This window comes from Myotis nattereri (genome assembly GCF_964212035.1).
Source record: "Myotis nattereri genome assembly, chromosome: 12".
NCBI lineage: Eukaryota > Metazoa > Chordata > Mammalia > Chiroptera > Vespertilionidae > Myotis > Myotis nattereri.
The window spans coordinates 74,258,714-74,286,331 of NC_138087.1; the positions used below are offsets into that span (position 1 = coordinate 74,258,714).

Sequence of the window (27,618 nt, forward strand, 5' to 3'; positions counted from 1 at the left end):
TGGCCTGGGATTGGAGAAGTGGGGGCAAGACTGGCAGTCTGTCCTTCCATTAGCTCTGTGACTCACTGAGAATGAGGTTCATGTCTTAATCATCTCTGCGTGCATGTACCCAGTGCAAAGCACAGCACATAGTAGGTGTTCAGGAAATGGCTGGTTTATTAAATATATTAGACAAAACTGTACATATTTGAAGTATAATGTGGTGATTTGACATAAATGTTATGAAATAATCACAAGTCATATAATTAACATGTCTGTTACTTCAGTTATCTTTTTTTTGTATTATTGACATGGTCACTATGCTATATAGTAGATCCTCAGAACATATTCATGTTATAACTGAAAGCTTGCCCCTTTAACCAACATCTCTACATAGAAAATCCCTGTTGAACAAATAAACATTCTGCCAGCGAACACTAACAATATATGCTTTCACAGGGCACAAGCAGTACTTAAGACTACAAGGCCTAAACATACAAAGATTTACCATATTTTTCCATGTATAAGACGCTATTTTTTTCTAAAATCGTTAGACTGAAAATTGAGGTGCATCTTATACACAGAAGTCAGCCGAAGAGGGAGCCACACTGGTGCGTAGCTGCCCATACCTTGTCAATAGGCTTTCTCCAATCACAAGCCTTATTGTTACTGATGTCAGCTGATGCTGTAATTGGAGGTGGAGGTGCGGAGTGCGCAGATGCAACAGCGACTGGAGCATTTGAGCCCATAAAGATGTCAAAAAAAAAAAAGAAGATAAATACCGGTAAGCGATGGTCTTACTCTGCAAAATTCAAACTGAATGTAATCAGCTATGCAAGAGAGCATGGAAAGAGAGCCTCAGAGAGACAATTTGGACCTCCCCCCACTGAGTGTATGACCAGACAGTGGAGAAAACAGGAAGAACAACTTCTTACGATGCCAAAAAAGAAGAAGGCCTTAAGAGGAAAACCAGCCACATGGGCAAACTTGGAACAGAGGCTTAAAACTTGGATTATGGAGCAGTGCCAGAGTGGCTTATGTGTGTCAACCAAGCTTATTCATTGTCAGGCAAGAATGTTTGCAAGCGAAATGAACATTGTTGATTTTACAGGAAAGGTAAAATGGTGCTTCAATTTCATGAGGAGAGAAGGACTGGCCATGAGAACACAAACAAAGTTAGCTCAGAAAATGCCACCAGTTTATGAGGATGATCTCACATACACTGAGTGGCCAGATTATTATGACCACTTGACGTTTGTAGGCAAATTAGCTATAATTTCGCGCTGAAGTTGCTAGAGGGCCAGACCATTATAAATAGGGATGCAGGTTATTTACCACGATAGTAGAAGTGATTTTTTTCTGAAGATATGAGTAAACAACACAATTTAACAGCCTTTGAACATGGGAGATACACACACACACACACACACACACACACACACTCTGAGTGGCCAGATTATTATGACCACCTGACGTTTGTAGGCAAATTAGCCGTACACTGCATCGTATGAGATATGGAAGCCGAAGGACAGTTCGAACACCTTTGCTGTCTGCGGTTACCAAGATAAAACGTCTCCGATTCGCAAAGGAACACAAGGATTGGACAGTCAAGCATTGGAAAAAAGTCATGTGGTCCGATGAATCACGTTTCCAGTTGCATCACGCAGATGGCAGAGTGAGAATTTGGCGGAAACAGCCTGAAAGCATGCATCCCACATGCATGAGTACAAACCTTCAAGCTGGTGGGCGCAGTGTTATGGTTTGGGGCGTGTTTTCCTGGCATGATTTGGGCCCTTTAATTCGTGTGGAACAATGTCTGAATAGCACAACATACCTAAGTATTGTTGCTGATCAAGTTCATCCTATCATGTTGATGGCATATCCCAATGGAGATGGCTTCTTCCAACAAGATAATGCGCCATGCCATGGTGCTCGTATTGTGCAGGAGTGGTTTCAAGAACATGAAGGAGGCTTTACCTTGCTTAGGTGGCCCCCACAATCACCAGATCTCAATCCAATTGAGCATTTGTGGGACGAAGTTAAAAGAGCCATCAGGCAGCTGGTTCCACAACCATCAAATCTCACAGAACTGGACAGTGCTATCCATCAGGCATGGTGTCAGATTCCTCGCATCACCTTTCAACATCTCGTGGAGTCAATGCCAAGAAGGCAAAAGGTGGCCCAACAAAATACTGATGGGGTGGTCATAATAATCTGGCCACTCACGTTCAAATATATCCCACGTTCAAAGGCTGTTAAATCATGTTGTTTACCCATATCTTCAGAAAAAAAATCACTCCTACTGTCGTGGTAAACAACCTGCTTCCCTATTTATAATGGTTTGGCCCTCTAGCAACTTCAGCGCGAAATTATAGCTAATTTGCCTACAAACGTCAGGTGGTTATAATAATCTGGCCACTCAGTGTATATAGACAGTGACTCCAAAGACAGCAGTGATACAATAGAAGTTGAAGAAATTGATGTGGGGAAACACGGGACTTGGCTGGAATGTCTGTAAGGAGGATTCTCTGAAAGGTCAGGGGCCTCTGAGGGCACCTTGCTGAAGGCGGCAGCCCCTACCTTGACTTTTCCAAACAAGTCCAGTCCCCTGGGGTGTTTCGCTAGAATCTCTGTTTAGTCTTTTAGACCCGACATTGTAGAAGCATATACTTCCTCAAGAATGCTTACCTTGCTAATTGTATCTAGAGCTTAATTTAGTTCAAGTTGTTAGGACAGTAAAAGCGAAAGGAGGCAGGCAAACGGGGCTACTTGGTGGCGACAGCCAAGTAGTGCCTTAGCCCTCTTTCACAGGAACATGTGTTAATCATTCATCTGTCGCTGAGGGTCTGCTGCTCAGCCCTGGCATTGATATGTCTGGAACTAACAGTGATGAAGAAGAAAGCAATGATGCAACAGAGGCTGAATAAACGATATGTTGCATAATATCATAGTAGTGGTATGTAAACATTACCTGTGGTAATTACTAAATAAAAATGTGTTCTGTTTTATGTTTAAAATATTGATTTCTTAATTTTGGGTTGGAAAAGCTGGGAGCATCTCATACATGGGGGCATCTTATACATGGAAGAATATGGCATATTATATAATGTATTCAGTATAATCAAAGTCTGCCCATCTTCCCAGTCAGCACTTTTTTCTTCCTATTGGGATTTTAAGAATGGTTGTTTTTATTTGTTTGTAAAGTTTACTATTAGTTAGACATTTTGCAAAAGGCAGATTGCTTAGGCCAGACAGTGTGTGCCATCTAGCCCTTTACTTCTGGGATCAAAAGCATTGTTGACTCACAAGGACAGCACACCAGCTCCCAGGAGGCCCTGAGGCAGCATCTTGAGAGTGTGGGGTACTCCAGAGGACAGGCAGCAAGCAGACCCTGGGCTTATGTGCACTGGCCCTTCTGAACCAGTTTTGCCTTTGAACTCCCAAAGACATGATATAGCCCAATAATTCCACTAGGACTCTAGTGCTGTAACAGAAGGATTTCCCATGTGCTTTGAGAATACAAAGGACAGAGTGATTAACTACTGAGGGAGGGGCAAGGACAAAGACTAGAAGACTGATCAGAGTTGGATAACACTGAAGACAAGGCACGCAATTAGGAAGTCATTGCCAATTCTTCAGTTTCCCAGCAGAGGAGGGAAGTATAGGGTCACATGACTTGCTGGCCCTAACTCAGGAGATCAGAATATCTACACATACACTTCAATGAAAAAAATTAACATTATATAATTAAAATTATTTTTCAAAGGGAAGTGCTAACTTTTGTTTTTACCTTTCATGATGTTTGATTTCTCTTTTTTCTTTTATAGTGTGTGCTTTTTGGTGTCTTATCTAATAACTCTTTCTTGCCTCATGAAGGTTTTCTCCGATATTTTCTTCTATTCATTTTATACTTTTTGTTTCTATGTTTAGGACTACAATTTATTTTGAACCAGTATGTGCATGAGGTAAAAGTCAAGATTCATTTTTACCATATGGATATCCAATTGTTCCAGTAGCATTTGTTGGCAAAACACACACACACACACACACACACACACAACTATCTCTATTGAATTACTTTGATTATATATTTGTTGAAAATCAACTGACCATTTATGTGTAGGTCTAATTCTGAACTGTTTATTCTGTTCTACTGAACGGTATTCCAGCTACATTTACTATAACTTTATAGTAAGTCTTAAAAGTAGATAATATAAGTCCTGGACCTTTGTTCTGTTTCAACATTGTTTTGGCTATTCTAGATCTTTTGCATAGTCATAGGTATTTTAAAATCAGCTCATCAAGTATTTTTCCCCCCTTCTAAAGCCATCTGGAATTTGGATTGGGATTATAGTGAATTTATAGATTAATTAAGGGAACATTAACATCTTAAAAATACTGAGTCTTCTAATCCAAAATATGGAATATCTCTCCATTTGTTTAGGTTTTTTCATTTTTTTTCCTCAGAAATGTTTTATAGTTTTCACTATACAAATCTTGCACATATTTTGGTAAATTTATTCCTAATTATTTCATGTTTTGTTTGCTATTTTAAATGGTACTTTAAAATTTTCATTTTCAATTGCTCATTACTAGTATATAAAAATACATTTGAATTTTTGTATACTGACTTTATCCTGCATACTTTCTAAATTCATTTAATAGGATTTTCCAAATATGTGATTATGTTGTCTAAATAAAGACAAATTTTCTTCCTTTCTAATCTTTAGGGCTTTTATTTTTCTTGTCTTAGTAAACTGATTAGAACCTCCAGTAAAACGCTGAATAGAAATGATAAGAGCAGACATCCTTTTTTTGTTCTCATTCACATGGGGAAAGCATTCAGTCTTTCACCATTAAGTGTGATGTAGATTCTTCCTACATGCTCTTTATTTTAAAATTTTTATTGATTTTTACAGAGAGACAGAGATTTGTTGTTCCACCCATTCATGCACTCATTGGTTGATTTCTGTATGTGTCCTGACCAGGGATTGAACCTGCGATCTTCCTGTATTAGGATGATGCTCCAACCGAGCTACTCAGCCAGGGCTTTTCCTAGATGCTCTTTATCACAATGAGGACATCTGGTTTGCTAAGAGCTTTTATTATGAACAGGTGTTGATTTTTTCCTAAAATACTTTTTTGGCATATGTTTTGATATAGTTTACCTTTCTTAGTCTGTTGCTATAGTAAATTACATTGATTGATTTATAAGGTATATTGGTCGGCAGTTTTCTTGTAAATTCTTTGTTTGGTTGTCATGTCAGGGTAATGCTGATCTCATAAAATAAGGTGGGCAGTACCATGATCTCCTGATTCATAGGTTGACACTCAACCACTGAGCCATGCCTCCCGGGCTCATTGTGGGAAAGTTTTAATTACAAATTCAACTTTCTTTAATAAAAACAGTGCTATTTTTCTATTTTTTCTTGAGTCACTTTTTGTAATTTGTGTATTTCAAGGAATTTGTTCATCTAACTTATAAAAAGTACATAAAATTGTTCATAATATTTCCTTATTTCTTTTTAAAAATATACTTTAAAAATTTATTTTTCAATTAGGTGTATAATGTCTACACTTTTTAATGCAATGTTTATCTTATTTTTAATTGAATTTATTGGGGTGACATCCTATCTAATAAAAGAGAAACATGGTAATTAGCGTACGACTGCTACCCTTCCCATTGGCTAATCAGCGAGATATGCAAATTAACTGCCAGCCAAGATGGCGGCCGGCAGCCAGGCAGCTAGAAACTAACATGAGGCTTGCTTGCTTCAGTGTCGGAGAACTCCAACGTTCCCCGCCTGCCTTGCCGGCCTCTGAGCCTGCAGTTTGAAACATTGTTACAAATATAGAAGCTAAACAAAACCCCAGAAACCTGCTTTCAGCGAGCCGGGATCTCAGAGCTGGAGTTATACATTGTTTCGATTATAGAACCGAAACAAACCAGATACCTGCTTTCAGCAGTGGAAGCCTCAGAGCTGGAGCCTCAGAGCTAAAGCTGGCCCAGAATAAAAAAAAGAAAAAGAAAAAAAGGAGCAGTTGGGAGCTTCCGTCACCCGCCAGCCTGAAAACAGCCCTCAGCCCCTCACCCAGACTGGCCAGGCAACCCAGTGGGGACCCTCACCCTGAAGGGTGTGTGACCAGCTGCAAACAGCCATCATCCCCTCACCCAGGCTGGCCAGGCACCCCAGTGGGGACCCCCACCCTGATCCAGGACACCCTTCAGGGCAAACCAGCCAGCCCCACCCATGTACCAGGCCTCTAACCTATATAGTAAAAGGGTAATATGCCTCCCAGCACCGGGATCAGCGGAGCCACAAGGCCTCCCAGCACCAGGATCAGCGTGACAGGGGGCAGCGCCCAAACCCCCTGATTGCCCTGCGGCTCTGTTTGTGACAGGGGGTGGGGCCACAACCTCCCAATCCACCCTGCTCTGTTCGTGACAGGGGAAGGTGCCCCAACCTCCTGATCAGCCCTGCTCTGTGACTGATATGGGGGGAGCTCCCCAACTCCCTGATCGCCCTGCGGCTCTGTGTGTGACGGTGCGGTGCCCCAACCCCTTGATCGGCCCTGCTCTGTGTGTGACAGGGTACGGCGCCCCAACCTCCCCCCCACGGGCTCTGCTCTGTGTGTGACAGGGTAGAGCCATAACCTCCCCATCGGCCCTGCCCTGAGTGTGAGAGTGGCGGCGCCCCAACCCCCTGATTGACCCTGCTCTGTGGGTGTTAGAGGGTGGCGCCCCAACCCCCTGATCCGCCCTGCTCTGTGTGTGACAGGGGGCGGTGCCCCAACTCCCCTATCGGCCCTACTCTGTGAGTGACAGGGGGGAGCTCCTCAACTCCCTGATGGGCATGCTCTGTGCGTGACAGGGGAGAGCTCCCCAACCCCCTGATGAGCCCTGCTCTGTGTGTGATAGAGGGGAGCTCCCCAACCCCCTGATGGGCCCTGCTCTGTGTGTGACAGGGGGGAGCTCCCCAACCCCCTGATGGGCCCTACTCTGTGAGTGACGGGGGGAGCTCCTCAACCCCCTGATGGGCCCTGCTGTGTGTGTGACAGGGGGGAGCTCCCCAACCCCCTGATCGACCCTGCTCTGTGCGTGACAGGGTAAGGTGCCCCAACCCCGTGATTGGCCCTGCTCTGTGCCTGACGGGGTGGCGCCGCAACCTCCCCATCGACCCTGCCTTGAGTGTGACAGGGGGCGGTGCCCCAACCCCCCAATCGGCCCTACCCTGAGTGTGACTGAGGGTGGCATCGCAACCTTCCAATCCGCCCTGCTCTGTGCATGACGGGGCGGTGCCCCAACTCCCCAATCGGCCGTGCTCTGAGCCCGACCAGGGGCTGCACCTAGGGATTGGGCCTGCCCTCTGCCACCCGGAAGCAGGCCTAAGCCAGCAGGGCATTATCTCCCGAGGGGTCCCAGACTGCGAGAGGGCACAGGCCAGGCTGAGGGACCCCCCCCCCCCGAGTGCACAAATTTTTGTGCACCGGGCCTCTAGTTGGTTAATAAAATTATATAGGTTTCAGGGGTACAATTCTATAATACACCATCTGTATATTGTATTATGTGTTTATCACCCCAAGTCAAGTCTCTTTCTATCACCATTTAGTCCTCCCATCCCCTTAAAAATATACTTTTTATTCTGAAATATTTTTAGGTTTACAGAAAAGTTGCAAAGATAACAGAGTATCCATATACACCTCACCCAGTTTCAGTTTCCCCTAATATATTTTATATAAAACATTTGTCAAAACTAAGAAACCAACACTGGTATATTATTATTAATGTACCAAATTTATTGTGATTTCACGAGTTTTCCCATTAGTGTCCTTTTCTTATTTCAGGATCTTACTGAGCATTCAGTTGTCATGTCTTCTTAGTATCCTCTGGTCTGTGAAGTTCCTCAGTCTTTCCCATATTTTTATGACCTTGACAGTTCGAGATGTACTAATCAGGTAATTTATAGAATGCCCCAAATCTGGGTTCATCTGACATTTCTGCCATGATTTGACTGGGGTTTTGGAAAGACTAGCAGAGGGGTGATGGATCCCTCTCATGACATCATATCAGGGTTAGATGATATTCACATGGCATCACTGGTGATGTAAACCCTGATCACTGGATTAAAGGAGTACCTGCTATTTCTCCACTAACATTACTCTTTTTCCCTTTACATACTCTATTTTTTTTTTGGAAGTGAGTCACCAAGTTCAGCCCATACTCATGTGTATGGATGTTTGGGGTGGGAGTATTAAGCTCTTTTCCTAGGGAGGAGAGTATCTACAGATGCTATTTGGAATTCTTCAATAAGGAAGATTTGCCTCTTATCCTCTATCCACTATCTTTTGATTTGTGTCTGCATGGTATCTTTTCCAGCCTTTTATTTTTCATTTCTCTAACTCTTTATATTTAAGGTGGAATTCATGTAGACAACATATAACTGGGTCTTATTTTAAAATATAATTTATTAATGGACACGGACAACGGGGGGGTGAGGGGATGAGCGGGGGGGGGGTAGAGGGTACACATATGTAATATCTTAATCAATAAAAAAATATAAAAAAAAATATAATTTGCTGAAACCGGTTTGGCTCAGTGGATAGAGCATTGGCCTGCGGACTCAAAGGTCCCAGGTTCGATTCCGGTCAAGGGCATGTACCTGGGTTGCGGGCACATCCCCAGTGGGAGATGTGCAGGAGGCAGCTGATCGATGTTTCTCTCTCATCGATGTTTCTAACTCTCTATCTCTCTCCCTTCCTCTCTGTAAAAAATCAATAAAAATATATATTTAAAAAAAATATATAATTTATTAATCTCCCTTAATTGGAGTATTTAGATAAGGCACATTTAATATAATAATAGAGTTGGGTAAATCTATCATCTTGCTAACTTTTCTATTTGTTCCATTTATTTTGATTCCTTTATTCTTTTCCTCAAAAATCTTTTGGGTGTTCAATATTGGCTTATTAGCTAGGTATCTTTATCTTATTTATTTTCCTTAGCGGCTCCTTAAAAGTTTACAATATACATCCTTAACTTAATAGTCTGCTCACAAATAATAGTATACTGGCTTCCATATAATTTAAGAACTTTAAAACAGCAAACCTCCCTTCTCCACCCCTGCCCTGTCCCTTGTGCTATCATAGTCATATATTTTACCTCTAGCTATGCTATTATACACAATACACTGGTGATTTCTACTTTATTTTTTAAAATCTTTATTGTTGAAAGTATTATATATGTCCCCTTTATTCTCCCAATGATCCCTTATAGCCTGCTCCCACCCCCCACCCCAGGCCTCCACCACCCTATGGTCTGTTTCCATGGGTTATCCATATCTGCATGCAAGTTCTTTGGTTGATCTCTTCCCATCCACCCACTCACCCCTGCCTTCCCTCTGAGATTTGATGATCTGTTCTATGCTTCTATGTCTCTGGATCTTTTTTTTTCATCGTCAACTGTGTATTTTATTTTTTAATATATTTTTTATAGTATTACAGATATCTCCCATTCTCCACCCCCCCCCCCCCCCCACTCCCCACTCTCCCCCTCCTCCCAGCTTCTAGCCACTCCAGGTCTTCACTACACTATTGCCTTTGTCCATGGGCTATGCATATAAGTATATATGTTCTTTGGTTTATCTCTTCTTGTCCCCCAACCCCACATTGAAGTATGTCAGTCTGTTCCATGACTCTCTGCTTCAAGTCTTATGAATGAAATCATGTGATACTTGTCTTTCTCTGGCGGACTTACTTTACTTAGCATAATACTCTTCAGGTCCCTCCATGCTGTCTCAAAGGGTAAGACATCCTTCTTTTTATTGCTGCATAGTATTCCATGGTATACATGTACCTAAGCTTTTTTATCCACTCATCTACTAATGGGCACTTGGGCTGTTTCCAGATCTTAGCTATTATCAATTGTGCTGCTATGAACATAGGGATGATTCTACTTTAACTCAATTACCTTTTGTAGAAATTAAAAATGAGAAAAGGAATCTTACATTCTCTATATATTTACTATTTCTGGCATTCATCACCCCTTACTGTTCTCTAGGGTATCCTTTTTCTTTCATCTGAAGAACTTCCTTTAACATTTCTTGTAGTGCGGGTCTGCTGACAATTTCTCTCACTTTTTGTTTTTCTGAAAAGGCCTTAATTGTGTCTTCATTTGTGAAGGATATTTTCATTGGATATACTATTCTAGTTTGATAAAATTTTCCTTTATTACTTTAAAAATGTCAATCCATTAACTTCTGGCTATGCAGTTTTTTTTACAAGAAGTCTTCTGCCATTACTTCTTTCATTTGTGTGTGTGTGTGTGTGTGTGTGTTTTTTCTCTAGCTAATTTTAAGCTTTTGTTTTTACCACTGGTATTGAGTAATTACAGAATCTACCCTTGGTGTGGTTTTGTTTGGGTCCATTAAGCTTGAGGTACAATGTGCTTCTTGGAACTCTGCATTAATCGTTTTCATCACAACTGAAAAAAATTGCCTACGATCTCTTTAAATATTTCTTCTGTCTTTCCCTACCTTCCTCTCCTTTTAGGGCTCAAATTACCTGTATGTTAGTCCTCTAGATATTGGACTGTGGGTCCTGAAGGGCCTGTTAACCTTTTCCAGTATTTTTCCTTTCTCTGCTTCATAGTGAACAGTTTTTACTGGTATGTCTTTGAGTTCATTGATCTTTTAAGATGTGTTGTCTAATATCTTCTTAATCCTATCAGTGAAATTTTCAGTCCAGGTATTATATTTTTCACTTTTAGATGTTCCCTCTCATTCTTTTGATATCTTTTGTTTCTCTCCTCATCAAATCCAGGGCTTCCTTTAAATTCATGAGCATATTTATAATCTTTATAATATCTATCGTAAGGTTCTTGTCTGCTAATTCATCGTGTCTGTCATTTCTGAATTTGTTTCTATTGATGAATTTTCCTCTTGGTTATGGGTTACGTTTTCCTGATTGTCAACATCTGGTACTTTTTTTTGACAGGCTGCTAGTTACTGTGAGGCTATGTTGCTGAGTGTTAGATTTTGTTGTCTTCTTTTAAAGAGGGTTGAAGTTTATTTTGACAGGCGGTTGAATTTCTTGCATATAAGGTTGATCCTTTTAAGGCTTTTTTTTTTTTTAAGGAAATAGTTTTGTTTAAAACTTTTTATTTAAGTTTAACACACAAACAAAAAGTATAAATATCATTGGTGTTTCGCTTGAGGATAGCTTGCCCACGGAACTGGCACTAACATAAAGAATCAGCACATTACCAGCATCCCTGCAACCCTCTCTCACGTTCCTCAAGGCCTGATTTTTAAGCTTTGTTAGGAAAGGGCTATTTTTGCTCTAGATACTAATTTAGATCCTACCAAGGCTTTGCCTCTAGGGTCTCTGATGAAAGTCCTGAGTAATCACCACATGTTCCTTTTCTGGCGGGTCAGAGCTTGAATGATTCCCAGTCAGTGTGAGCTCCCTCTATAGGTAGGCAGATTAGTCAAGAGGACCCAATTCAGACTTCTGAAGCTCTTTTGCTGAGCAGCTAGCTTGCTCCTGTCTGAATATCTGGCCCACAAATTGAAACCACCTCTTCCTTGAATTCAGATCTGTAACCCCTCAACTCAGCAAGACTGTTGTGCTTGGCTGGGGACCCCCGCTCCTGGCCCAGGGCCCAGAAAATGCCTCCAGGCAGAAAGCCAGGGGGACCACAGAACTCATCTTACTTGTTTCCTTTCTCTCAGGGATCATACTCCTGTACTACTTTTGTCCAGTATGTGAAAACAGTTGTTTTCATATTTGTCCTGAGTTTTAGTCATTAATGGCAGGGGCAAAAATCTAGTTCCAATTACTCCATTCTGGCTAGAAACAGAACAAAGGCCTCTTTTAATAAAATTTCCAGCACAAATGCCATGTTTTGCAAGATTTCATCTACCAAAATAACCCAATCCATATGTCCCCTCCATCCTTCCATCTATCTATTCAGTGGCTGCTAGATCCCTGGGAAACATAGATGAATAAAACTTGATTCCTGCCCTCAAATAACTCACAATTAAAAGGGAAAACCAGAATGTGTAATAAATTATCCTGCAGGAAGATAAGTATAATTATACAAGCAGAATAAAGAGCTGTGGGTACAGAGGGAAAGATACAGTCAAATCTACTTGGAGAGATCAGGGAAGGTTTTTACAGCCTAATCTTTAGAGTTAAGTCTTAAAGAATGAGTCTTGAAGATTGACAGATGGGGTGGGACATTTGGGAAAAAAGAAACTCGGTATGCAAGGTATGAAGTTATGAAACAACAGGTAAATTTGGAAGAAATACTAACAGTTCCAAACAGCCATAACACAGGGTTTGAAGCAGTGAGGAGAGAGCTAAAGCTCAGGGAAAACAGGAGGGTCACATCATGAAGGAGGGCCTTGAATGCCATGATAGTCATCATTTGCATCCATAATTCATTAATATTAACCACAGTCTATAGAGCTCTTAGGACATGGTCTACAGATACTATATACATTTAATTCTCACAACAACCTTATAAGGAAACTAAGGTTCAGAGAGCTTAAGCAATTTTGCCCAAGATGACATGGCTAGTATGCAAAGAAGCCAGCATCTAAATATAGGTCTGATTCCAAAGCCAATATAAGAAACATGCCTCTAATCTATAGGTGCAGGGAAGTTATGGAAGGATTTTTTGTCTTTAGAAAATTTTTTAAAATTATGAAATGGTTTTAAGAATAGCTAGATTTAGTTACACGTAACTATAACTAAATATAACTAAATTAGGGAAATAGAGTTAAAGTAGGGGCCCAGTGCATGAATTCATGCACCTTGAAAAGAACTGTGGGCAGTGAGGCCGCAGTAGGCACAGGGGCAGGTCTCGGCCCATCCTCCACACCCCCGCCCAGCCCCTCCCACTGCCGTGGCCTCCAGTCTCCTGTCGACAGCCCCACTCCCACTGCTGCCGCTCCCATGCACTGATGGCGCCGGCCACACTTGCACCCACTGAAGACGCGGAGCGATTAGGGCTGGCGCCAGCAGTGGGTGTGAGTGGCGCCTGCTGTCCCGATTGTCCCTCAGGAGCAAGGGGCAGTGGAGAAGCCCTGAGGGGCGATTGGGGCTGGCAGCTGCCACTCGTACCCACTGAGGGTGCCACGCCATCGGGGCTGATGCTGGTGCCAGCAGCAAGTGCAAGCGGTGGCTTCAGTGCCGACAGCGGGTGTGAGTGCGAGCAGGGCCAGCGGCAGCAGCAGGTTCGAGTGCCGGGTGGGACTGTGGCACACGGGAGCAAAGAATTTTCAGTAACCACCAGAGTCTCGCCCCGATGACAGCGACCGGCGCCCCGCCTTGGTCTGGCACCCCTGTTCACTTGCTCCAGCATCCCACCGTGGCCTGCCATGTTACGCACTCTTCCACCTGCTGCCGATGCATGCCATGCTCCGTGCACGCCCCCTGGTGGTCAGTGCATGTCATAGCAACCAGTTGTTCGGTTGTTGGGTGGTTCCACCGTTTGGTCTATTTGCATATTAGGGTTTTATATATATAGATCGATGCTTCGAAAGGTAACTGGTCATGAGAAAGAAGGTCTGGAGTTCTGAGAACCAGTTCAGAGGCTGCTGGTAACAGTGCAAGAGAGAAATAAGGGCTTGGATCAGGTGGCGTTTAGGATGGATGGAGAAGAGGCTTAGAGGGGCAGGAAGTCAGTGAATGGAAGCCGTTGTTTATGCTATAGATGGAACATCTTCACAGAACACAATGACTCCCTCAACACCTCATGGTGAGCTGAGGGCAAAAGTGTAGGAAACTTCCTTCACTGAACTGAGACAAAGCTTCCAGAGAGAACAGAGAACCGCAGTGCAATCCTTAGGCCACAGGAAAGTCACAGGTGTCCCCCATTTCCCCTTCCTCACAGATGTGCCACATGCACGGTCACCCACAGGGGTCAGACCCCAAGGGCTTGTTACCTACCACATCATTCGGGAGGCTCTGCAGGTCGTCGAAGGGGGTTTCCAGGGTGTTGGTGTCCACGTTTAAGATCACGACATCATCCAGGGCCATGTTTCGAACTTTCTGCAAATAAAAAAATTCCAAAACAGAAATCACCAAAGCACCATGAGGACACACATCTTCCCCTGGCCTTCTCTGGGGAAGGGGAACAGGAAACAAAGTGACACCTGACACTTTGGGGTGTGGGCTCCCGCAGGGGCTCACCTGTTTGGCTCCCCACTGCATCATAACCAGCACCAACAAAAGGATTTGGTAAGTGCTCATTAACATTGGTCTATGTTCCTTGTTTCAAACCCCAGCCTCTAGGACAGAACTTGGTACCTAAGTAAACATTTCCAGATTCCTCCCAGCAGGAGGGTGGAGCCTCGCTGGTCTGAAACTTCCTGGGGTTGAAATAACACTCCCAGAGGGCAGAATCCTGGAACCCTTCCACTTAATAAGACCAGGAGCCTCAAACTTCTGCTACCGACGTCTCCAGGCCGTAGGGGCCTTGGCCACAAACTTACCAATCAATTAATAAACTTTACTAAAGGCTTACTATGGGCTGAGACCTACAGAGGAGGGACAAGATTGGCTACTTAGAAATTTATTCTCTCTCCAAACCCCAGCATTCATATTAACTGACCGCCTTACTTACAAGGTAAGCGCTATCAGCAAACAGCATTGATAACAGTACACATCACAAAGCATAGTCCCCATTTTACAGATGAGAACATTGAGACTCCTTATTGCATAGGGCTCCTTAGCTGCCTCCCTTTGCAATCTGACAGGTTAAACACAGCAGTGTGCTGGCAGGAAGTTACAAAAACAGCCTCGATGACAACCTTTTTCACTAACACACACTTCAGAGCTCACACAGCATTTTCACAGATTCTTTCATTTTCAGCAATGTAGCTGCAGGGGAGGTATCACCATCCCCACTTCAGAGGTGAGAAAATGAGGCTCGGAGAGGTGATGTGGCCTTCCCCGAGGTTATGTGGCTACTCTGTGGCTTCTTCTTTTGTAAAACTGAGAGGATAACTGTGACTGCCCTCCTTACCCCACTTCTCCGCTGGGCTGCTGGGCACACAGAACTTCTAAATAGTAGCTATTATTATTACTTTTATGATACATACGTCAGTCCTGATTGGTCTGAAAGCTGTAGAGCCAGTGGCTTTAGTGCAAAAGTCCTCTGTCCTTTCTTAGTAATTGCTGGGCTCTCACTTCAAAGACGGTGGCACCGGAAACAGAATCAGAAAAGGGGCCACAGGGGGCTGAGCCATAGCTCAGCTGGGGAGGCTTTGACAACTGAGCTGAGAGCCCTGCACCCTAAATCACCCATCTATGTATCTCTGTACCCATCTGCCTACCTATCTTTCTTCTCTTCTGATCTTCCAAAGAGTTCCAAATACAAGGGGGTGGGGCCCGGCCACTGGAGAGAGGCTGCAGGGGCCGAAAGGCAGCGAGCGGAATGTTGGTGTGGACCAGTTCTGGCACTGTTTCGGTGTTCCCGTGGGGCCCCAGTGGCACAGACCAGCCCTTGTGGGCTCTCCACGGCTGGGCTGGAACAGGCTTTTGATTACTTCCCACTCCTGACTGGAGGACTTGCTGGTTAAGCTGTGTGGAGTGTTTACTTTTTCAACAATGGCAGCAAGCTGAAGGAGAGGAAAAAACCTGGCCCTTTTTTCTAACTGAGCCGGCCAGGGTCCCCTTAGAAACCAAACTGCCCAGGCAGGAACTGGGTGAGCACGGTTTCCTCTTGTAGGACAATGCTGCCCTCCCGGTGGCAAGGCCTCTTCCCAAGGGGCTGTTGGCATTCGACTCAGGGCCTTCCTGAAGCTCAGGGTCCCAAGGAAAGAATCGGAGGCCAGCTCAGCTGGATGGTGCCTTATCCATGAAAGGCTCATGGAACAAGGGGAATGAAAAAGACATAAAACCCAACAAAATATCTCAAACTGCGGGTGGGAGAGGGAAGTGCTGTGGAGAAGGAAGTTGGATCCTTACAGGGTGCCAGGTCATTTAATCCTGTCCATGTTATGAGGGAGATACCATCATCTCCATGGTAACAAGAAGGAAACAGGGCTCAAGGAGGTCAAACCAACTGCCCAAGTCACACAGCTAGTGAGGGGCAGAGCTGGCGTTTGTGCCGGGTCTGACTCAGAAGCCAGACTCTGCAAAGACATCCCAGAACAAGTACCACGGCTGGGCGTGCAGTTACACCAGCCCGCTGGGGACCTGTGTGCTCTTGCCTTTTGTGTCAGGAAAATGACAGAGGCCCGCCATACAAAAGCGGGAAAGACACAGGCGTTCAAAGTTGGAGGTAACATTTCTGTGTATTTCTTTCCACATTCCTCTGCTCCAATCCCTATTTTTAAAAAACAGTTGAAACAATTCTTAATGTTTCTTTCTGACTCTCTCATTTATTACCATATAAGCAGTGCTCCACTTCATTAAAACCTTTATAAAGATCATTACTAATTGTTACAAAATGTTTCACTTCATGGAAACAAACCCATCCAAGCCTCTTTGTTGGTGATTATATCCAGTTGTTCAGACATTATTATATGGAATGCTGTTGTGAAATCTGTGCTTTAGGATGGATTCCTAGAAGTGGAATTTACTTTCTACTTCTTAAAAAGTGTCCCTCTCAAACTCAACTTTGAAAAAGATAGCTTTACTTCCAATTATTTTAAAGTCATTTCATCCACAGCTTGTGTTTCCTACTCTAAGTGAAGAAAAATCAGCAAAGACACGAGCAGATGTCAAAATAGTCCTCCAAAAACTCTACCCAATTAAAACACTTACTAGTACCGCCGCACACCGAGACGGCTCCGGTAGCTTGTCCCACCAACACATTCCCTCTCTTTTTAGTTACAACATATGCCAAAGCTCCTGCCAGCTGCAAACCCTCCCCTCACCAGGCTCCATAGGTTTTTTTTCAGAAAGAAGAAAAAAAATACTGACATGCACAATGCTTTCCAAATGGCATTTCCTGCACAGAGAAATACACAAAAGTGGCATCTTCCCATAAACATTGTTAATAAAAAATGGCTTTCCCTTTATGCTTTGTCACTGACAGACTTAGTCTGACCCCTGCCTTTCAGGACAAGGAGTTGGTCAAGGCAGCCAAGAGGAGTTAAGTGTCACGTCTGGATTGCCCCTTACCTCTTGGGTTGCCTGGGGCAATTCACTTGACCTCTTAAATCCCCCAAGTTTTCATTTGTAATACAGGGATCATGCCAGTACCCACCTCATCGAGTTGTGAGGATAAGATAAGCGCATGTATATAAAAGAGTTCTCATGATTGCCAGGACATCCAGAAGGGGCATTTGCCTAACAGTGGCTCAGCTGCCTGTGTGTCCCCTCTCGCGAGTCCCTGAGAACTCAGAGCCGCCTGGCTAGCCTCACTCCATAGGGCCAGACGTAGCAGGAAGTTCGCCTTTCCCTGTGTATGCCCGTGGCTACTCCCACAACCACAACGAGAAATCACTCTGGAGTTCTTCATACAAGTGTTCAATTCCTCCCCTCGTCAGTGGGCTTCTTGGGGGTCACGAGATGGATGAATGAGAGGCAGCACAACCTTTAGGAGAAGAACACAGGATCTAGAACAGACGTGGGCAAACTACGGCCCGCGGGCCAGATCCGGCCCGTTTGAAATGAATAAAACTAAAAAAAAAAAAAAAAAAAGACCGTACCCTTTTATGTAATGATGTTTACTTTGAATTTATATTAGTTCACACAAACACTCCATCCATGCTTTTGCTCTGGCCCTCCGGTCCAGTTTAAGAACCCATTGTGGCCCTCGAGTCAAAAAGTTTGCCCACCCCTGGCCTAGAAGCTGGTCTGAGTTGTAATCCAGCTCCACCACTCACCAACTGTGTAAACGTGGGCACTTCACTTAATCTCTCTGGGCCTCAGTTTCTACCTCTATAAACGGGATGATAGTGCCTACCTCGCCAGCTTGTTATAAAGATTAAATGGGCCCTCACCGGTTTGGCTCAGTGGATGGAGGGTCGGCCTGCGGACTCAAGGGTCCCAGGTTCAATTCTGGTCAAGGGCATGTACCTTGGTTGTGGGCACATACCCAGTAGGAGATGTGCAGGAAGCAGCTGATCGAGGTTTCTCTCTCATCAATGTTTCTAACTCTCTATCCCTCTCCCTTCTTCTCTGAAAAAATCAATAAAATATATTTTAAAAAAAGATTAAATGGGCTACTTAATCTTTTTAAGGTACTCAGTTGTGCCTGGCACATGAGCAGCTTAACATAAACATTTGTTAAATAAAAAGGAATGATCTTTTGAGGGTAATGGGAATATTCTACATCTTTACTGTGGTGGAAGTAGTTTCATGAACAAATCATACATTTTAAACGGATGGTTTGTTGTAAATAAATTATACCCCAATGAAGTAGATAAACACATTAGTACTATGTCCAGAACATAGAATAAAATCACGATAGGCTATAAAAAATAACAATGCATGAATGATGGTGAATGCTACACGACAAGGTAATTTTTCCCTAGGCCATCACCCAATGTACATTTTGATTTGCAGTTGTGTTTGGCTCCCTGCCTTCCTCTTTCCTTTTTTGTCTAGTCCAGGATTTTTTAAAACTTTGTTTTCCACTTATGCCCTTCTAGAATAAGCATGGAAATCCAATGCTCCTAGAAATTCTGATCTACTCCCTACACAAAAGTTGGGTCCACTTGAGAATCACTCTACTACAGCTAAGAAGGCTTTACTGAGCCTGACTTTCTAAAGTTGGAAACAAGGAGTTTCCCCCTAAAATATAAAATGTCACCTACCCTTGTTCAAACCGCACCAGCTCCTCACACAGATTGGGGGTGATCCTACCTGTCCAGGGAGAAGACTGGGCAGCTAGTGACAAAATGTAGTACTTAGAACCATGTCTTAAAATAAAGAGCAAGTGTTTGCACTGACAATGTAACCCAGAAGATCCGAGGAGTGGTCAGAGCACCTGGAGCTCCCTGGCTGAGGAAGTTGAACGCTGGGGTGGAGCAGGGCCCAGTTCCACCTGTGCTCCTCCGCTGAGCACTGATCTAGGATGGAGGTGGTGGGTCCTGAGGTGGCACATGTGGGGTAAGTGGTTCTTTTCTGTTGTCCTTCACTAGGACCATCGTCAGGACAGGGCATGTCTTATTTGTTCCCGTGTCTCCCATGCCCAGCGCCATACCTGCAGAGGGAAAGTGCTCACTAATTGGAGAATGAATGAAATACTGTGCCTGGATTCACTCTACTGGGAGGCAGGCCTTGCAGCAGATGTCAACGTAAGCCCAAACGGACAACGTAAGCCCAGTGTAAGCAAATTGGAGTTTGCTCAAGAAGTGCAATGGGAATAACAATAATGATGGCAATGATAACAATCACGTGAAATTACCATGATTAATTAGTGTAGAATTAACTCACAGTTGACACAGGAGGCGAGATAGGAGTTAATGTGGTGGTTAAGATGACCGTGGTTTCTGGAATCAGACAGCCAGATTCAAGCCTTGCCTCTGCTATGTGTTACCAAGTTCTTATCTATAAAATGGGGATAATACCACGTACTGCACAGCTGTGTTGTGAGGGTTGAGCTAGTTTGTATAAAGACGTCAACACAGTGCCTGATTGCAGTGAGTAAGCAATAAATGGGGGAGGGGAGCGATGAAAAGTGAGTCTCTATCCTTGCAGTTTGAAAGTTATATCAATAAATGGATTAGAGTTCCAAGACTAAGAATTTAAACACCTGATTCTCAGACCAAAGGTTACTTTAAACCACCACCAACCGACTTATTTTCTGGGCTGTCTCAGAAATGTGAGCACATTCCTGGAGCCAGACTGCTGCAGCCTGAATCCCAACTCCGCCGGTGACAACGGTGCTACCTTGGGCAAACCTTTTATTCACCTCCCCCATGCCTCCGTTTCCTCATCTGTACAGGATTAAAACAGTACTGACACCCAGGATAATGGCTACCCTTGGGTGGGAGGAAGAATGATTACAGGAGGGCAAGAGGGGCTTCTGGAGGGCTGGTGATAGTTTGTTTCTTGATCTGCTGGTGGTTACATGGTGGGCCTCCCTTGTAAACACTCATCTTGCTGTACACTTTGGATGAGTGCACTTTTCCCTATAAATCTCACATTTCAGTAAAATGTTTACAAAAAGTAAGTAATACGAAGTCATCACTTATAAGACTGTTATGGTGATTAAATGAGTTAACATGTATTGTACTTAGGATAAAGTCTAGTATCTAACAAGCACTGCGTATTAACTTATTACGAAAAACAAGATAGCAATAATTCTATTGATAAAAAAGGATTCAATCTAGAATACTTTCACTGTCAATTAGTTTGCAAAGGTAGACGCCTCCAGTATACACACGGCGTCTTTAATCTGTCCTGTCGCCCTCTCCAGTGACGAGCAAAACGCAACATTCTTGGGTACCTTCTGAGATACTTGTAGTCTGGAGTCAGCATGGTTTGGGAGAGCAGCAGGAACATGAATCAGATGGACTGGGCTTTCGATTCTATCTTGTTCAATTCTTACTCAGGACTCAGGGCAGGTTATAACCTAGTAGAGCCTCAATTTCTTCATCTATAAAATGGGGATATAACCACTCACTACATAGACTTGTGAGAAGATTAAGTAAAAAGAAAAATAGAAATGTTTATTTTGCACCTACATGGCCATGTTCCCATGTGCCCAGGGTGCTGGCCTTGACCACAGGTAGGAATTCTCCCTTCTGGAATGATCCCTGAGGGCCATAAGCACAGTCTCCTCTCCTATGGCCAAGCCAGCACCTCTGAGACTAACAACTAGACCACCAAGCAAAGGGGATGGGCCCAGACCAACTTCCTGCAAGGACACTTTGCTTCAAGAGGACACAGCCTCCTCCTGAGTCTAGGGTTATCATACCCACAACACACTGCTTTGGCTCAAAGACGTGCAGTGTCCCTCTATGAGACGGGTACAACGGACAAGGCTCCTTCATTATACTTTGTCTCCCTTAAGTCTGACCTCTCTGCAGTTTTGTTTTGTTTTTAAATTTCAAGGATGGATATGGTTAAAACTAAACCAAAAATTACATCTTAATAGTTTGTTAATCCAAACTTTATCCTCACTGACTGACTGTCGCTGGGCTTCCTGAAGTCACCTCTTAGGTTAAGTGCACTCCTGGTTATGTGATATGCGGAGTCACAGCTGACTTTACCGGGGCCTGGGCAGGCCAGGACGACGTTACATGCTCTGTGTCCATCCTCTTACTGACTTTCACAGCAACAAAGTGAGAGCTACGGGCTGATGTGTTCCTCCCATGGCCCAACCCTTCACATGTACCTTTTAATATAATGCTCATGACACCTCAGTGGAGAGACAAAGAGACTGAGGGTCAGACAAGTAAAATAAGTTGTCCAAAGTCCTCCAATTTAGAAGTAGTGGAGTTGAACACTGAACTCAGTTGAACACCAATACCTTTGTACTACCCAACTCCTCTTACTAATTGCTCTGACACATTGTTTTGATGGGAAGAGGTATTGAGCAACTGTAATTTAACAGATGTTTGCTAGGCAAGTACTAGAAGAATAGTCCTTAAGTAGTTTGTGATTGGCCCAGGCTCCATTGAAGTTCCCAGGGGAGAGGATTTCCTACAGAATATCATACCCATTTGATGGATAAGAAAATGGAGGCTAAAGTGATTAAATAGCCTATATTTGTACAACTGGCTTTTGTCAGAAAAAGGATCTGAATCAATGTTCTGTCCACTCTACAGCACAAAGTGTGCTCAAATGCACGTGCATATATATGAGCACATAACAAAGAACAGCATGGGGACCTGGTGGCCTCCTAGGAGGAAAGGAAAGAGAAATCAGAGGAAAAGTGGAAAGGACAGGAAAAGGAAAGGCAAATATTCTGTATTCTAAACTCTTTATTCCCTCCTGAAATCTCGGATAAACACAGAGGGAAGAGTGACATTTTCCTTCCCTTCCTCAGGCCCCAAAGGTCACTGAGCTGCCAAGCAGTTGATAAACGCAGTGGCTTTTCTTTGGAGCCAGGAGTCACTGATTTGCTCCTTCCTGCTCCACAAAATTAAAAATCCAAGCCCGACAGTTCAGAGGACCCCCGAAAATACCGCTGGAATTTCCCAGTGTGCTTTAAACAGAAACAGAAGCTTGGCAGGGGAGGGAAGTGCTGTAAGCACCTCCTGGGTCAGACCAAATCCACTCCTCACAAGGTAATAAGCACTGACTCTCATTAACAAATCCAGAGATTTCCAACCCAGGTCAGCAAAGGGGCTGACTATCCATCCACCAGACATTCATTCATTCACCCATTCAGTCAGTCATTCATGTCAACTTTATGCTGGGTCTTAAGGACAGAGAGCTGACTAAGACATGATCTCTAAACTCAAGGGTCTCCCAGCCTACTTGTGGGAGGACGCGGATGGGGAGTGGTGGGATAAATTATAACCAACTAAGAAAAGGCACGGTGATGTGTAGTAGAAGAGACCTCACTGGTGGGCCATCTCCATTCACTGGAGCTTGCCTGATTCCCTCCCCTGGCTGGTCCTGGGCCCAGGGTCAGGAAGTCCCCACGGCTGGTGTCCTGGCTCACTCACTCACTAGCTAGGTAGCTTTAGGCAAGGCATTTCACCGCTTTCAGCATCAATTTCCTTCTCCGTGACATGGGGGTCACAATCCTACCATTCAGGATTGTTGAGAAGAGGAAGGTAGATGCTGTAGGCCCTGCATGTCATAGAGCACCAGCCGTAAGGCAGAAGCTTGGTGAGTGCCAGCCCGTCTCCTTCTATGAGCTTGGTTCTGCTAGCTCTGCTGGGGCTCATTCTACAAGTCCATGGAATGGACACCTCTGACTCTGATGGTGTTCTGCCTTAAACTGAAGCAGCTTCCCCACTGCTGGGGACTCCATTTCCTCATATGTAAAAAAAGGATGAGGACGGTGTCAACCTCTCACACCACGGCTGCATAGCACAGTCGAGAGATGAGATGGCAGAGAGCTTGGTAAACTGGGAAGAAGGCCCAGGCATAGAGCACCATGATTACCTCTATCTCGTAAGACCCTGCTCTTCCATAAAGCCTCCTGACTACTTCCTCTCTCTGCTCCTAAGCCAGGCACAGGGGGCAACAAATACTTGGACCCTCAATTAAAGCTTGCTTAGTGATGTTTCTAATTGTTTCATGTGTACCTGTCACTTTTCCCTTAAAAAAACTGTTTTAACCTTACTACATTCACATATACTGCAATAATGCTTACCAGTCATCTATAAAACACTGCAGAGTTTTAAATACTATGTTTTTAAATATATTATTTCATCTGATCCTCAAAGCAACATCATGGAATAGGTATTATTATTACCATTTTACAGAAGAGAAAACTGAAGCTCCTTCCCCAGGCCCTGGAGTGATAACAGAGCTAGGATTGGAGCTTGGGACTGCCAGGTCCCAAAGCCTGGTCCCCTTGTCCCCTCTGTGTAGCCCCCTCTACTTTCTGGCTTAGCAAATACTGAGGACACCAACCAGGTCACATATTTCTCTTGTAACTTCCATGGGTAGCCTTATCATAGCCTAGATACATAATAACAAACAGATCCTAAAAGTAGGGCAAAGTCAAAATTTTCTTTTGCACACACTAAAACATTTCACACAACAAAATAACTGGGTTTGAATTCTAGTCCTACTAATTGTTAGCTGTGTGACTTTGACAAGTTACTGAACTTCTCTGTGTCCAGATTTCATCATCTGTATAATAGGGTCACCACTACTAGAGCACAGACTTGTTGTGAAAATTAAAAGATGAATATAATACGTTTGGCAATATTTCAAAAATAGTATCCATCCAATTTGAAACGATGGAACTTGAATTTAAAAGTTTCACTGGGGGTATAAAGAGATGTGATTTCCTAGTCCCAAAATGGTTTGGGGTCACCCTCTAATAAAACAGGGCCTCATTCCTCCCACATAACTGCCACTTGCCATCATTCATTCATCACTAAGCACAGAAAACCTGGACTCCCATCTCCACCTGCCTTTTATTTGAAATGTCAATTTTTAAAGAGTGGAGAGGTTGGAAACCCAATTTAACAAGCACACTGAAACATTGTTTATTGCCCCCATAAACATGGCTTAGTGAGAATTACGGACTTAATCAGAGTGAACTTATCTCCCGGTGAAAAGGAACACTTTAAATTTCAGAAATGGCACCTTCACTGTGAAAATCTCTTAACTTTTCAAACAAACTACAGGGGGTCCTAAACATATGGGCAGTAAAGGGGTAGCCATTACTGTGATTTGTCTTGCCCAAGAGCCAAGGAGCCCTGAAGGTCCATAACAACTTTAAGATCTAGAAAAAATATTTGGAAAGTCATATTCAGGAGACGTCTCTCTAAAAACCCCGAAAGGTCTGCGGAGTGGGAAGTAATGTCTGTCCAGTTGCTTGGGGCTGCCCAGAAGAAAGGCCCCTGGAGCCTTCAGAACAGGCCTATTTCGTAAGCAGCAGCACTGGGAGAGCACAGCTCTCCTCCTGCGCATAAGCTGAAGCGTTTAGTAATAGGTCATATTTGTGACCTGCTTTTCAGAAGAGAGGTGCCACCTAAGTCCCAAAGGCTGCTAAATGGTCTGAGTGATTTTTTTTCTTCTTAAACAAACTATTCCAGAGGACGAGGTCCTGTGAACCCCACTTCCCAGTCTGCAGCATCATTAGGACAGCTCTGCCATTCCAGGAAAGGTTTTCATGAAGACACCCCATTTTGCAGGGAATGTATTGGCCTGGATGCCAGAGGCAGGAAAGGCTACAGATATAAAATTTTATTATTTCAATGCCCCAGTAGCAGCCAGGAGGACTTAATGAAATCACCAAGATTTACAATCTGAAATAGCTATTGCACAGACAGATATGATTAAGGGAGCTGCGCCCTCTGACCTTTCAACCCTTTGATCCTCACACAGCAGGTGGCCTGGAGCCCCCTCCTGGGCATCTTCCCTCTCTTCCGACACTGCTGAACCTTGACGTTCAAGGAGCCTGACCCTACACAGGTGACTCTCATGCTGCTTATCACCAGCAGCTGCTGCTAATGGAACGGCCCAAATCCCTTGGCCTCGAAACTCTACCCCAGAGATGGGGGGAGAGCAATCTGCACTGCAGTGTCCAAATGGTGCTGAAATGATGTTCAATAATTCAGCCCAAGTCCACTTGTTTGCAATGCTTAACAATGTCATTACCAAAAACTGTCCCAGAAATGGAACTCTGTCCCCTCCGATTTATACTTTGAGTTAGAAAAAAAATCACCTTTAAAAAAATAAATCACAAATCTCAGACAAAAAAAAAAATCAACCCCGAAGTCTTAAATGCATCTCTCAGAACTTCCCTAAAACCATGTGGAGCAAATTTATACCAATGAAAATCAAAACAATTTTTGGAAACCTAAAATTGACTGTTTTCAGTTCCATGAAATTTCATTTAAAAAAGCCCATATGCCAAAATGTCCAAATTCTCTTATTTTTAAAAATTGGGATGACTTCCAAAATCATAGCTATCTTTTTCTTCCTTTTTTTTCCCCTTCTAAAGCGAAGGAGGGGTAATGTGCATATGTACTTATCAAGCTTCACAATTTAACCCATTCGGCCAGTATAAAATAGCTGCAATAAAATGCTAAAGAGGCAGGATGTAAATTTATTATCGCTGGATCTTTCAAAGCAATTGATGCCAAGGTTCAACATATTCTATTTGGTTAAAGATGTGTCCAGGAGTCTAGGCACCCCAGTCCTAAACTTTTAGTTTTTTCCAGATATTTGGATTTATGGAGGGAAGAATTTTAGGCAGGACACATAAACCTGTGGAATGTTGATAACTTCCAACCACAAAAGAAAACTTTAGTGTCACTGTTCACCATTCCTAGGAAAAGCCCTGAGCCAATGCCTTTGATTCTAAACAAACATAACATGGTGGCCCCACTCTTTGCCTAGTCATTAATATCTGAATTCAATTGCAAAGAAAAAACTCCACTTCTTTGGTAGTCTAAAATGGCATATATCTTAAATATTAAACTTTAAATTCACTTTGAGATTAGGTAAGAATCAAAGGATATGTAAGGGGAGGCTTATAGAGTTCAGTTTCAGTCACATGTTTCTCTATGGATGTTCACGTTTAGTACAGAGAGCAGTTTATGAAGAGATTAGTTTAGCAGGAAAAAAAGGTATGGTTACTACATAGAGTTTGACCACTTTGTACAAAATTATTAAACTAGTTTCTTCAGAGATACCTATTGGAAATACTTTATTAATAATAATACCTACTGTTGAGTGAGGGTCTACTAATGTGCATGGAACTTTAGTCATACTGTTCTGAACTGTCATCACTTTAAGGCAGTTGTTCCCATTCTGCAGATGGGGACATTAAGGCACACATGCACAGAAGCTCAGTAACTTTCCCAAGATGCACACAGACAAATGGTGGACCTGGGATTCAAACTCAGGCTCATTGCCTGCCCCCAAACAAAAAGATCCTAAACAATAACATGCAATAATTTGTGCAGAAAATGCTGGGTTTCAGCTTGCCTACACACTGCCGTGGCTCATTTAAAGGCCTTCTGAATCAATTATTTTAGGTCATTAAGAGGAAGTTTAATTTGGTTGAAAAACACCCCCACTGTGGTGACCTCACATATCAACAACAAATGCCTGATGGTCACAAACCCATACCATGAGTTTACTGAGCATGGTGTTAAACGAAACCACATGTGCCCGGATTCCAAGTGGGATTTGACTAGGCCAAGGGTACCGCTCTTCAATCATCACGCTGCTGGTCTCTTAGCTCCCCCACCGGCCCCGCCCCAATCACTTACAAGGAGTTTATGAAAAGAAGTCACCAGTCCTATGTGGCTGTGCTCGGTTAAAAGTGCCTTTAAGCTAATGTCAAGTTTGGAAAGCCACTCATTAAAAAACACAAAAAGGGGCTGGAAAAAAAGGCAGAGCCAATCTTTTTTTTTTGGGGGGGGGGGGGGAAGGGGGACATACGAAACTTATTTATTTATTTTATTGGGGGGTGACATTGGTTCACAAAACCATACAGGTTTCAAGTGTACAACAAAATATCATCTGCACGCTGCATTGTGCACCCACCGCCCAAAGCAGTCTCTTTCCGAGCCACCACCCCCCCTTAATCCCTGCTTTGCCCATTTCCACCTACCCTCACCCGCTGCAGAGCCCATCTTAAGCAGATGTCTTTTAGCTTTTTTTAAAGAAAAATGATCAGTTCTACACGCATATAATATTGATACACATATACAGTAGTCCCCCTTTACCTGTGGTTTTGCTCTCCATGGTTTTAGTTACTTGCAGTCAACCATGGCCCAAGAATATTAAATGGAAAAGTTGAGATATTTTGAGAGAGAGATATTACATTCACATACTTTTTATTACAGTATATTGTTATAATTATTCTATTTTATATTGGTTATTATTAATATTTTACTATGCTTAATTTATAAATTAAACTTTATCATAGGTATGTTTATATGAAAAAACAGTATATATGGGTGGGGTAAAAGTTTACAGTTGTTCATATGAAAAATAATGCAATAATTAATAATAATACAAGCATAAACTGTGTTTCACATACAACTGTAAACCTACTTTTGCCCAATCCTGTACAGGGTT

General features: G+C 43.3%; 1 protein-coding gene across 1 annotated transcript in view; it reads right to left on the reverse strand.

Annotated features, from left to right (window-relative positions):
* Positions 1–27,618, reverse strand: part of DENND1A (DENN domain containing 1A) — a 465,733-nt gene that overhangs the window by 154,025 nt on the left and 284,090 nt on the right. The window contains exon 12 of the mRNA XM_081104118.1: positions 13,933–14,034. Within this exon, the coding sequence (XP_080960244.1) occupies positions 13,933–14,034 (102 nt within the window). The remainder of the gene's footprint in view (positions 1–13,932; positions 14,035–27,618) is intronic.